This window comes from Amblyomma americanum, chromosome 4, assembly GCF_052857255.1.
Source record: "Amblyomma americanum isolate KBUSLIRL-KWMA chromosome 4, ASM5285725v1, whole genome shotgun sequence".
Lineage (NCBI taxonomy): Eukaryota > Metazoa > Arthropoda > Arachnida > Ixodida > Ixodidae > Amblyomma > Amblyomma americanum.
In genome coordinates, this window is record NC_135500.1 from 110815784 (window position 1) to 110829798 (window position 14015).

Consider the following 14015-nt stretch of genomic DNA (forward strand, 5'->3'; position numbering starts at 1 on the left):
CATTTCTGTCATCCGCATAGAGAATAATATCTTGGGTTTTGGAAAGTGAGACCATGTCATTGACGTATAAGAGAAAAATTACAGGGCCGAGAATGGAGCCTTGAGGGACACCGAATTTTATTGCTCCGGTGTCTGACACGATACTGTTTACAGTTACATATTGTTTACGATTTGTTAGGTAACTGCGAATCAGTTTAAGCGGAAGGCCTCTTATACCATAATGAGGTAATTTGGTATACAAAATGTCATGTTTTATGGAATCAAATGCTTTCTTAGTCTAAAAATATACCTATGGTGTAAAGTTGTTGCTCAATATTATTGACAATTTTATCTCGGATTTTTAACAGTGCTGACTCAGTGGATTTGCCTTTATGGGATCCATATTGACGCTCAGATAGCAAGCAGTGTGTATTTAAATGATTAATCAATCTGATGTTATTAGCTTTCTCTACTACCTTTGAGAATAGTGGCAAAATTGATATAGGTCTATAATTACCTATATCATTCAGAGCTCCTCCTTTGTGTACAACAGAAACTTTCGCTATTTTCATTTTTTCAGGAAAAACACCTGTCACAAACACCAGATTAATCAATCGACACAGCACATCGCATATCAGATCTGCCACAGCCTTAATTGGTAACACACTGATACCGTCGAAACCAGACGCAGAGCTGTTCTTAATATCGCTGATTATGCTGACAATTTCCACGGGAGTAACATGTTTTAAAAGCATGGTGTTCTGAATGCTACGTTTAATATATGTGGTAGCTTGTAGAGATGATGCTGAGTTCGTGGCACCAAAATCTAGGAAATGCCGATTAAATTCATTTGCAAGGCTTACGCCACTAAAAAGTTGCTCTCCTAACTTCATTTCATTAGGCATACAGTTAGCAGGTTGTCTCAACAAGCTCTTTATTGTGCGCTATGTTTTTTGCGGATCGAAGTGGATACTGGCAAATTTATCAGTATAGTACCGCATACGAGACTTCTTTAAATCAGCCCCTAAGTTATTTCTAAATTTCTTAAACTTTTTTAATGTCTCTGTCTCTCGATGATACGAACTTTTCAAAGAGTTCATTACGGGCTTTTATTCTGCGCAGCAGGTCTTCAGTTATCTACGGCTTTCTTCCTTTCTTGCTCTTTTTGTGTAACACCAAAGGAAATGCAGTGTCGTAAAGTTTAATCATTCGTTCAAGAAACTGGTTATAAAACGAATTCGGATCTTTCAAACGTTTAATAACATTCCAGTCTACTGATGCTACTAAATGTTGAAAATAAGTAATGTTGTTTTGCGTAATGTTCCGCCTCGAAATAACTGGATCGATTTTCTGGTTTCGGCATGAGGAAAAATTCGGGAGAAGGCAAAACTGCGCCATGTGATCACTGATATCAGTCATTAAAACGCCAGCTTCTAATTCATTTTTTCCATATAAAGTTAAACATAAGTCAATCAACATTTCAGTAGATTCTGTAATTCTAGTGGGGACCTCAATGATGTTAATAAACCCACAAGATGCTAAATGATCCGTGAATTCCCGGGCACGATCAGACACATGAAAAAGATCGATATTAAAGTCGCCCATGATTACAACAGGCATGTTCATCATTGCCATCTCATCCAACATAAGTTCAAAAAGACGACAGAAATTATCAAACTGACCAGATGGAGGGCGGTAGATTACACCAAATATGAAAGAATGACGCTTGATGAAAAGGGATTCAAAGCAAGGGTTTATAAAGCAGTGCTCCGCCATGACCTTATACGATAGGTTATGCTTAACGAAAAGGGCCACACCTCCTCCTTTTTTGTTTGTTCTGCAAACTGCTTCACATGAATACCCGTTGAAATCTACTATGTGGCGACTGCCAGTGAGCCATGCCTCGCTGAAAGCTAAGATGTCGAAGTCGTGGCACAACGAGGCCAGGTGTATGTCTAATTCATCCTTTTTGCGACTTAAACTGCGCACGTTTAAATGATAGAAGGAATAAAAGCGAGACCTTTCCTTTTTTGAAACTGCAGTGCCGAAGGATACGGCATCATGATAAGAGTGTTGCGGTGGTAGCGTTTCCATCTTGATGTAATGGGTGCACGAGCAATTCCAGCTTCTATTTACACCAGTTTTTCGAGATCACTTTCAGTGTGAATCCTAATGATACCGGCACCTACATCTTTTCGCACAAGCACATGTCCATTCTTTTGCCACGTGAAGCGATAGCCTTTTTCTTCACTTCTTGCTCGCGCTAGCCGCAAAAGACGTTTATTCATTGCCGTAAGGTTGTCTAGAAACCATAAGTCTGACGATATTGTCTGAAGCTGAGAGCGACTTCGCATCCATTTGTCTTTCAGATTGCTCGATGAAAACCGTGCAATAACAACGGAGTCTTTACCCGGTCTAGCTGGCACGCGGTGGACAGACTCTAAAGTCGAATCCGTTAGTTTAGGTAGATCCAGTTTACATGCAAGGTCATTTAATTTCTCAAAGAGGTTTTCATTATCTTCCTTGACCATGCCGTGAATTTCAAGGTTGTTTCGACGGCTGTATTGCTCCAGATCGTTTAGCTGAAGCTTCATGTCTTTGACGTAAGGAAAGTTGCCAGACTCGATTGCTGCAACTCTTTTTTGCATATCAGCAACATCCTTGTCGTGAGCATCCAGCTTTTCTAGAATTTTGTCATACTTGTCAGACACAAGTGCGATTGACGCTTCAATTCCATCTACCTTTGATATCAGTTCAGAAAGCGCCTCAACCTTCGCCACTAGTGGGACAAGCAATGAAAGCTTTTCATTTGTGTCATTCAACTTGGATTCAAGGTTAGCATTTTCCGGCGTTGTGGAAGTCGACCCACTCCGTTTTTTTGCATTTTCACAAGTCTTACAGTTCCAGTTAGCCTTTAAAGAGTCGGCCTTCTTGCGATATTGATTAGCACTGACACCGGAACATTCACCAATATGATATGCATATTGGCATGATATGCATGTAATAGACAATCCATCGCTAGCTATTTCTTCGGGGCATGACAAACATTCCGACATATTGAGAATATATCAGTGCAGCAACAGCAGCAGCAGCGGAAGTAAAAAATAATGAATAAAGCACAGACTTTACCAACCTGCAAGTTCGATGAAAAGCAGTTATTGACGGCACTTAGATCCGTCCGCTGCTGCTGCTGTGTGCAAGTGACGATGTCGTCCCTGGTGCTCTTCTTATAACTCGACGCCCGTCGTTGGATCAGCTGACTCGACGTTCAGTGATAGGCCGGCAATCTTGATACGCTCCCAGGTGATGTGAAAGCAGCACCGGTGAAGCGAGGCTTCGCACGATCGGCGAAAACGCCTGCAAGTTCGATGGAAAGCAGTTATTGACGGCACTTAGATCCGTCCGCTGCTGCTGCTGTGTGCGATCAAACTCGGTTGCTTACGAACCAATGCGTCTCATTGTTTTCTGCCGTCGGATGATGGTGCGATCACTTATCTGCCCACACTGCCTTTATGCCTTTACTGCTCTCCAGGGCTGCCTACGGAACATCATATTTGTCTGTGGCAAACTCATTCCGGCCATAGGCAGCCTGCTTTTGGGATCCACGGTGGCACAGGTAAGATCTTAGCGGTACTCTTTCAGCAGGAAACATTTCTTTTTTGTTAAGTCAGAGTTTCTCGCGAATGATTCACTTAGCCATATGCTACGCTACTACAATCCCCGCAGGAATGACAGTTAAATGGCATAGATGAAGAAAAAAAATTGAACAAATGAATCAAGAAAATGCCATTTCACGCAGACCATTTTCTCTGAAAAATGACAGGCGCATTTTATCACCATTTTTCAAAGTAGAAATGGCAACAAGAATCTGCCGCTTTGAAAACAATAGGTTGCTATGCGCTTAACTTTCTACTTGTTACTAATTTCAGCAGCCGATACGTTGGAAGGGAATAGGAGATAGTGACCTGCATTGCAGTGAAGGTAGTTATCCTTAATTATACCATTTTTTCTCTGCTTTTTAATTGCTGCCAGGTATTTTGCGTTTGATGACGAAACCACTGTTACGATTCCGTGCCTGGATATCTTTTTATGTCAGAAAATTTCCAAAAGTAAGAGTGCACTCACCCTCAACATGTTCGGTATCAACTACCGCCAGGTCAATGCTACATTACTTTGCAGGTAATTGCTGCCGCGGAATGGGGACTCTCAAAAGCGCGTAATGGTAGAACAGGATAAACAGGCGACCAGAGGAATGACCATCACGAATACAGCCACCCTTCTCTGCGTGTAATTCCTTTTTTGGCCTCTTTCTCGAGCCACCATAGCATTCATAGCCCATTTGAAGCTTGGTTGACGATAAAACAACACAGAACGGCCAATAGCGGCATCGGCTTCATTGGACGGCTTCTGGCCCTCCTCTGATATTAATGCATAGAACCACATACAAAATACTCCAAACCGAAACTACTACGTGGAAAGGCTATTACGTGACACAGATCTTAGGCTGGCTGTGCATGTGCGCATTCAGCCTGCGCTGCCAGAAATCTGCTCCAGCCCTCAGACTAGGGCGGGACAGAGGAGGCCACGCGACATACTACGCGCTACGTGCGGCTACGTGCGCTTCGCAGCCACAGGGTTCCGATTTGATCGCAGGGATGGTGAGAATTAATTGCGCCCTAGCGCTGATCATGTCGCGTTTTTGAAACTATAAAAAAAATGACACGGCTCTTTCTAAGAACCACGGAAATACTCAGAAAAGTTATTAATTAATATAATGATGTACATAATCAGGTTTCTGATTATTGCAATTAACCTGTTTTCAAACGTACGCCACCGATAGTAGCACTTATATGACGCCGAGTAAGTATCTTTGTGCACCTTTTTTCGCGAACCTGCCATTCATGAATTTTAACTTGAACTTTAAGCTGCGTGTGTTCTGAACTTCTGTGCCAACTTTCATCTGGGAAAATTTAAGGGCCGTAGGAAAATATCGTCTTTTATAACGCAGAACAAGTAGTTTGTCTCCGCATGTACAGTCATGAACAAAAGTATACGGGGTGCGGATTCCCGGAAAAAAAGTTATTTCTGCGTTGCCTGGCTAGCCAGTCTTATTGTATTCTTCTAGAAGATCGAACACGCATGTCTCGTCACGCTTCTATTCATTGCATTCATCTGCTCTGCCTAACCGCGCTGCAATAATTTTTTTTACGTGAATCCGCATCCCGAAAACTTTTGTTTATGAATGTACCTGCATGTCGAACAATTCTTGCAGCTTGGCGTGGCTGTACGCAAAGACAGGTGATATCCAGTGACATCCTTCTTTTTTTTTACGCCTACTCTATCTCTCCGGTATCGCAGTGCACGGCCATCGTCGTCAATCGTGTCGATGACTCGCAAGCCGAGGTTCAAGCCAAGCTTGACCGGGCCAATAACCTCGAGGAGTACAAGATGAATACAAGTAAGCATATCTTTCATATACATACATATTTTTACTTTTTAACCGCGTGCAGGAATGCCACGTGGCGCACTTTGATTGGAGTATCGGGGAAGCGGGTGCTAGCTCACGTGGCAGGAGATGCCACGATGAAGGTTACGGAGAATACATGTCTTTTGTAGCGAAACACTTTATGTTATAGGGCTAAAAAATTAGTGGTTTTTGAAAGCTATTCAACAGTTAGCAGCACAGTACGAGTTGCTTTCTCTCACCGTTACCTCACTGCCTCTGCCGTCCCTCACCATTTATTTTTTGTAAATCCTTGCTCCCTTCATCTATCCGTGTGAGGCTCAGGGTCAATGAGAGTGAATACTCTTTCACCAAGCCTCGTCCTCGTGAGGGTGGTTACGTCTGCGTGCCATCAGTAGCCAGGCGTACCTTTTCAGACTCGACATGCGGTTCAGCTTTACTAATGAGACATTTGCCATGGGTTGTAAAAAAAGCTTTTCGCCTGTACTCCGTAGGTTTGTAGAGAAATGTATTGTGAAAACGAAATGATTGTTTATTTACTTTTCACTGTCAAAAAAAAAATTGTTTACGAAGTTCGGGCACGGGAGAGATCTTGACATCCGCTGACTATTGCGGCTTTGTAAGTTTCACAACGTCCGATCATTGACATTCGGTGTTTGATCATGGCGTTCGATAACTCCAACAACACCGGTCAATAAAAATAAAGATATTATTCACATTTGGGAAGGCTTGGCTGGCCGTGCACCAATTGATGGCAGGAACTGCCTGCATCACCTACTCCAATTCGCACTATGCCTATCTAAGAAAGAAAAGAATGCATTTGGAAAGAAAATGAGCGAACCTCAAGTTCTGCCAGAAGCCGCAGCTGGCAAACTGCGCTGTCTCTGCCGTTTTTTTTTCAGTGAACCATTTCATCGGCGCATGGGCTCCGAGGAAGACCCGCTCCTGGGCAGGCGACCTGGACTATACCGGCTCCCTGTTCGATCGGTCAGGGCCTGCACACAGCGTGTGAGTTCACTGTTCATTCTCTGCTGCTTCTTCAGAGTGCGATCGATATGCACAGGCAATGACTCCACGGCTCAGAAAGTGCATAAAACCGATGGAGGGCAAGTCGATTTGCTTCTAACGCTTAATCTACTGTGCGGTATAGGATTATACTAATCGCAGTCAGTTGGTCCCTTGCAGAATTTTGCGGTATCGATGAAGAAAAAAAAACCTTTTAGCAAAAAAAGCAGCTGGTGCTAAGAGCGTGGCAAGCTCATACATGTGAGTTTGTTTTTTTCTCGAGAAGTGTGCCATGAGGCATAGGTTGAGAAAGAGGGAAGGAATGCAGGATATCGAAAGTTGTCTTTTTGCGTTCGTTCATTGTTTGGGCAAGAATTTTCAGGTGCTTGTTTATCAACGTATCTGTTAGCAGATGTTCAAAGTAAGCTTGTAAAAATAAGGGTGCAACTGCAACAAAGCAGGTGAAATCGGTATGTAAGCAGAGGGCCTCTAAAAGCCCGACAGTCAATGCTGTTTCTGCCAGCAATGTGTAAACATCACATCCAAACGGAAGTTGTGTGAACATCGCGTGCCACCTCTTTACTTCTGACTTAATTTCACAGTGAACTGTCATCACAAGGCTGTTAACCATTCTGCTGCTAATACTGCGCTATGCTCCTATGAATGTACAGCGTGTGGGAAATGTACGGTGAACGCGAGATATTCCGAGGAACAGCACATGTGTAGAGATCACGAAGGTTCCATATGCTTAAAAAGCCTTGTTTTTCAAGTCGTCAAAGTATTTTGTTTAGGCAACATTGGTTGCCTAGGCGGTAGACAAAAACGCAAAAAAGATGCCTGTCTCGAAGTCGGCCTTCTCCCCACTCCCCTATACTTCACTCATGCAACAGCACTGTATCGACATCGATCCCTTTCCGATAACATTTAAACAATATCATCATGAAACTAAATTGTTAATCCAAAGGTAACACAAATAAGACATCATAACTAACGCAATATGTACACATCTTTAAAAAATGACATGTGTTGAATCTTAAAAATACAGAAAACAAAGAAATAACAATATAAAAGGCAGTTTCATATAGAACATATAATTTGTGCCTATACCTAGCACACCGCAAAGATTTAGCAAAGTTACGTGGCAGAAGGTAAGTGTTTGTTCGTTTTAAATACTTGCACTGAACTACTTTTTATAATGATCTCATGACTGTGCCATGATTATAAAGAAATCAGGGATCTGATACGATAATTCTAGAGTCCCATAGTTTATACGTTTTTTCTCTTTGTTATACGTGGTATGTCGCACGTTATACAGGTGTTCTTTATGGACATATTTATCCGAGAACCTTGATGGATTGTGCTTTGTGTGAGAGTATATATAACTGTTGCTGTTCTCATATACCTGATAATGATGATATAAGGATCCGGTGTTATTGCACATATTGTGCTGCTTCCTATTATTAACGACGCGTGGTTTTGTTCAGTGGTCACTGATCCGTGCCTGAACATATGACAGGTCCTGAGTACTCACAAGCATAAGCCGTCAGTACGCAGGAGGCTGAAGTGGTACAAAACGAAAACTGCGAAGTAAGCATTACGTCTATCGTAAGGTGAGACAGCTGATATGTAATCTCGATTCTTAATTTTAGAAATTTTAAACTCTTAAGCACTTAAACTCTTTCGAACTAGCTCAACAGCGAAGAAGTGTACTTTTCAACAGGATGCTGCGATGCCATGTTTTGACGCTACTGCAACTGCCAGCGCTGAGAAATATCCATTGCTGTGTTTTAAAATCCCATTGATTTTCGGTATGTTGCACCTCGTTTTTAGACGAGGAGAAATGATTGAATTGTGATGAATTCTGAGCTATACTGTTTTCTCTTTTTTAGTAGGATAAAAAAGTATGGCGTCTGCGTATATATTAACATTGTCTCGCTTATCATCTACCGTATTTAAATCTTTAAAGCAAAAATTGATATGAGCGAAACATTTCACGCTTGCAGGTAATCTTTTTATCTTATATTAAAGAAAATGAGCTATAAGTCGCTATACACTAAAAGCAGCTTGTAGCGCCCTCGGCACACGTTTGGGAAGCATCTGACCAGTTGTCGACAACTACAACAGAACGTGGCTCTGTTTCCGGTTAAGAAATGAAGGCATACACGCACGAAGGTTTGCTGAGGAGATATGTTGATATACATGACTAGTGAAGTGGGCATTGCTTCAGTCAATCCCAGCCTGGCAACGCTCAGGTAGTGATAAATATTATGCGTCAGTTATAGGATAAAATAGCATTTTTATAGCCTGATGAAGTTGTTAGTGCCCTCTACACACACAACAGTTAGTTTCTCGAAGTTAGCCGCCGCGGTGGCTGAGTGGTTACGGCTCTCGGCCGCTGGCCCGACAGACACGGGTTTGATCCCGGCCGCGGCGGTCGAATTTCAATAAAGGCTAAATTCTACAGGCCCGTGTGCTGTGCACGTTAAAGAAGCCCAGGTAGTCGAAATTTCCGGAGCCCTTCACTACGGCGTTCTCCATATAGCCTGAGTCGCTTTAGGACGTTAAACCCTCATATACCAAACCAGTTTCTCGACGTTAAATAGAGTGATATCTGTATGCCATTTTTTTTCTCCAGGACAAGTTCGGATTTCTTAGAAAACATAATTACCGTTTTGCAACTTGCAATTACCTTCTCTTAAACAGCCGCCGCGGTGGCTGAGTGGTTACGGCGCTCGGCTGCTGGCCCGAAATACGCGGGTTCGATCGCGGCCGCGGCGGTTGAATTTCAATAAAGGCGAAATTCTAGAGGCCCGTGTACTGTGTGATGTCAGTGCATGTTAAAGAACTCCAGGTGGTCAAAATTTCCGGAGCCCTCCACTACGGCGTCTCTCATAGCCTGAGTCGCTTTGGGACGTTAAATCCCCATAAACCAAACCAAACCTTCTCGTAAACACGAACTGCTACAACCGGTGATCTTACTGATCCGAACTGTGCCTTAAGTGTTGAGACGTACTGGTTCATTCTGCATCCACTGTCTGTAATAGGGGAGCTATTAATCATTAGAATCGACCGAAACGCAGCCACACGACTACGAAGTAAAGCTATGCGGCCTTCACATCCACTTCGTAGCTGAAGAAAAATTTCCTGTTTAGATTTTCTTTATACCACAAGGCTGCGCTTGTGAGGATGCTAATGAGTAATTATTTCATTGTTACAAATCTACTCCACCTTGGGGGATTCTTATAAAACATAATGGGCTAACCAGGGTCAATGTTTGAGCGGGCGAAAATAAAATTTCTTTTGTGAATAAATGCATTGACGCTTTTCTAATTAGATTAGATATTCGCTGCAAATCTTGATATAGAAAACATTAGCAGCTCTGACCTCCTCGACTACTTTATTTTTGATGCCACATTTTCCTAGTATTCATACTTTGAACATTGCTCTTCTTACAATCATTATAACAGCGCTCTTTGTTTCTTTTTTGTTGCTTTTATTGTTATTGCTTTAGCCCTTATTGATTTTCTACACACATTGGTGATTGTGTATTTTTTTTTGTGTGTGTGTGAAGTGCCGTCGCTTTGGTGATTGTGTGAAGTGCCGTCGCATGCCACTGCCCACTTGCTGTACGGGGGTGGGGACCTTGTCAAGCGTTAACCGCTTTTATCCTCATCCCCTCCAACACTGAATGGTGATGGAAATAAACTATTATTAAATTATTATTATATTAGAAGTTATTTGTATTCCATTAGCTCTTGAAAAGTTCGACGTTTACACACCTCTAGTATATAGAAATCTGCTCAAAAACAAGTTTCCTTTGTATTGAACCTGATCTGACTGCATAAGAAAAAAGAGAGGCTGATACGTGCTTAATTAACAACCCCCACGATTTACAACGTTTCGAAAAAGGTGCAAGACTAGCCTTCAGTCGAAACCTTAGTGGAACAATATGGTATTGTTTTTTTTTAGTCCGTATATTGTCTGACTTCATAGGCTTGTCGTTGTAAGGGCTTCGCAGCTTGCTTATTACGGAATGCATTCTGTCGAAAAGTGACCGCAGCGGTGGCCTAGTCGTTTGAGCATCCGCCTCGCATGCGGGAGTTCGAGGTTCGATCCCCTGTGCCACCGGGTACCCACAGGTGAAACAATCGGTAAAAGCTTTCCCCTGGCCTGGTGCTTAGCTTATTTCGGATGAAATGCTTGGGCAATGGGTCTTTGACCGTACCTTGAGTAGAACAAAAAAAACCTTGTGCCATTAAGCTCTTTGGCGACAGGTGCCATTGCGCCATAAAAAAAAAAACGTCATCATACTGTCGACAAGCAACTTCGTCTGCGCTGTTAAACAGTGAACTTAAATGTACAGCACCAACTGGTTTTGAAACGGGAGCGCGAAGCAAGAAAGAACAGAACGGCGGAGAGGGTAGCAAACTCGATTAGGGTATGGTTTGCTGCTTTATGATTGGGGGAGGAAGCGAAGGGAACGTGAAAAAAGAGAGTTCTTTCTTTTTAAAAAGCCTTGAGAGCGGACTTCAGATGGCCGCGAAGCTGGGGGCGTCATTTTTTCATACGTTGCCCGGTCGTCGCGACAGGCGTTGTGGAAAGCGAGCGCCTACCCGTGCGGAACCTAGGGGAGTTGTCAAAGTTAAGGTTTTAAGAGCGTATTTATCATGTCTCTATAAAAATCACCAGCCCCTGAGCATCTGAGGTGTTACGAGTCATGCATGACTCAATATACTCCGTACACCAACGACGCGAGTTGTAATGAAGCTGGGCGATCAGGCAAAATCAAGTTGAAGCCGTCGGAACGGAGATGTGCAGGTACCGAACAATGAACCCGCGAAGTAAAGTCTGATCAAAGGGTGCACTTTTTTTTCTCGAATAGTGATCCCGCGAGCCGCAGCAGTTGGGAATGCTTGCTATCGCTTAGCTGTTGAGACTGTAGCAGTTGCTGTGGTCACTGCTTCTCCGACGTCAGAACCATTTTGATTAGCTCTGCAGCCAGGATATCGAAACGGTTTTGCCCCAGAGGAGTAATACATCATTATTTAACCTCGCTAGCGACACACATTCGTAGCGTGGGAACAAAGTGACGCGATTTTTTGTGCCCGGGACATAATTATGCTTCCCGCCAACTATTTCTTCACTTAGTCCAGCGAGACGCGGCGGTCGAATTTCGATGAAGGTGAAATTCTAGAGGCCCGTGTACTGTGCGATGTCAGTGCACGTTAAAGAACCCCAATTGGTCGAAATTTCCGGAGCCCTTCACTACGGCGTCTGTCATAGCCTGAGTCGCTTTGGGACGTTAAACCCATATAAACCAAACCAAAGCAGAATTACATCTGAGCTAGTTGGTTTGGTTTGGTTTTGAAAACCAAACCAAACTTAGTCCAGCGAGAGTTACGGGCGATAAGGTCGAAACTTGCATGGACCGTTAGTGTATCCGCGTCATGCTGGGATGATGGGCGCGTCCTATCCGTTGAACAGGCGGTTTGAAAACGCTGCTGGTGGCTCGTCATGGTTGGCGTCCATGGCAGCAGCGCGATGTCACCAAGTCCCATATTCAAACACTGTTCCTTTGAAGTGCTCACCAACTGACTGAATTTGCAACGTAAGGCGCGCTCAGACCACCCACCTAAACTACGACGCGCTGGTCCCTGCCGAAACCAGCTCATTTCTGCGAATATATTTGTACTGCAGGACGCGCAGCGTTGAAGGAGGGTCTACAGTATTTGGAAGTTTCGGAGGCGTGCCAGTTTAGTCATAGGCGCTCGCTATGTCAAAGCTACTAGCTTGGGATGTCTCTTACCGAATGTGTTCAGTGTCGCCCGGCATTGGTCGAACCTTAGTGCTTTTCAGTCGGAGCCGATGGCGCCATCGATGGCGCAGCCTCACGCTAAAACCTGCCACCCGAATGCACATGGTGCCCTTTTTCTCCGCAGGGGTGCGGCAGGCAGCACACCGCGCACCAAGCTCCGGTTCGGGGGCGCCCGGACCCCGTCAGCCAGAATACGGCCTCCCATCGAGATCGTCATCACCGAGGCGCCGTCGGAAGCGTCGAGCAGACCCACGGCCTCTTTACAGCGAGACTCGCAGGGCGCTAAGGCAGGGCTGGGGCTCCCCGACTTCGCCAACTACGCGAACGTCGAGTGATCCGTCAACTTCAACGCTGTGAGAACTAACGAATGCTCATGTATAAAATTCTCTCGAGTCGCGTTAAAGGCAGCAACATTTGTTGCGGAGCATACATTGTTGAATATTACGGCTGCACTGTCTTCAAGACCGATGATGTAATGGGAGATTTTAGACTTGCTGTACAGGAGTGTGCGTCATGTGTTTTCCCGCCGTGAACGGGTTTAACTGTACCAAAATGGTGTGAAAAATTGTGTGCTTCCTTCTCAAGTTTTTTCTTGGAAACATCGCTGACCCCCCCCCCACCCCCCCCCCCCCCCCCAAAAAAAAAAAATATTGCAAATGGTTACGTGAAAAGCCAGGTGTAACGATACTGTTAACTCCCTCACCCGCAGTTGTTTGTTGTTACTATTTTAATAGAAAAAAAATAAATTATTGTATTTTTGGCATTTCTTGCACCAAAATCTTTCATGAGTAGCATATCAGACCACTTACAACGTAATCGTTTCCTGCAGCACGCACATTACGTGGCTCTTCGGCAACAGACGGTAAGTGGCCTATATCGGCCTTAATTGCGATGATATGCTGAATCCTACTGATCAGAGCTCCGCGCGGACAGATACGCTGCACATAGTGGAGTGAATAGGGCTTGCAAATGGGAAAATGCTTTTTTAATGCGATAGAACATAGGTTGCCGTCTTGCTAAAACCACCGTGTTTCTCCGTAAGGCAATTCCCTGATTTTTGAGATGGTAGTGACCTCATCAGCACCCGAAATTTGAAATTATAAGGACTAAAATGTTAGGGTGCCTTCCGTTGGATTGCCATACGGGATTATACTAGACCACCGTCGACCTTAATCCGACTAATCCCCACTATTACTACTTAACCTAATCCACACTAACCAAGCTTAGGGTTGTGGTTTCGGTTTCTTTTATGGGGTTTAACGTTTCAAAGCGAATCAGGCTATGAGGGACGCCGTAGTTTAGGGCTCCAGAAATTTCCACTACCTGGGGTTCTTTTGACGTGCTCTGACATCGCACAGTACACGGGCCTCTTGGATTTCGCCTCCTTCGAAATGCGACCACCGAGGCCTGAATCGAATCCGCGGTGTTCGGGTCAGCAGCCGAGCACAATAACCGCTGAGCCACCGCGGCGGCTCAACTAACCAACCTTATTCTACGCACTTATCTTCCATAATTCGTTTGCGGGGATAGGCCTACATGCAAAATTGAGGAGGGGGAGGGGGGAGGCTTTGGGATATTGGGGGTGGCCCAACTTCTTTCTACGTGCTATCGAATTTTCTTTAAGAACGTGTTTAAGAATTCGCAATTTTTCGAAGTGGATGACAGCTTTTGGCGATTTTCACTACTTCGAGGAGACGCGTCAATTTATCCAATATGACTGAGTTGAAGAGGGCTGCCTTTGTGGTCAGCGTT

At 44.1% G+C, this 14015-nt stretch overlaps 1 protein-coding gene across 1 annotated transcript in view; it reads left to right on the forward strand.

Annotated features, from left to right (window-relative positions):
- Positions 1 to 12885, forward strand: part of LOC144130301 (uncharacterized) — a 30324-nt gene extending 17439 nt beyond the window's left edge. Inside the window, exons 5-8 of the mRNA XM_077664248.1 lie at positions 3512 to 3595; positions 5338 to 5437; positions 6346 to 6451; positions 12388 to 12885. Coding sequence (XP_077520374.1) covers positions 3512 to 3595; positions 5338 to 5437; positions 6346 to 6451; positions 12388 to 12598 — 501 coding nt within the window. The 3' untranslated portion in view covers positions 12599 to 12885. The remainder of the gene's footprint in view (positions 1 to 3511; positions 3596 to 5337; positions 5438 to 6345; positions 6452 to 12387) is intronic.
- Positions 12886 to 14015: the final 1130 nt, after the last annotated feature.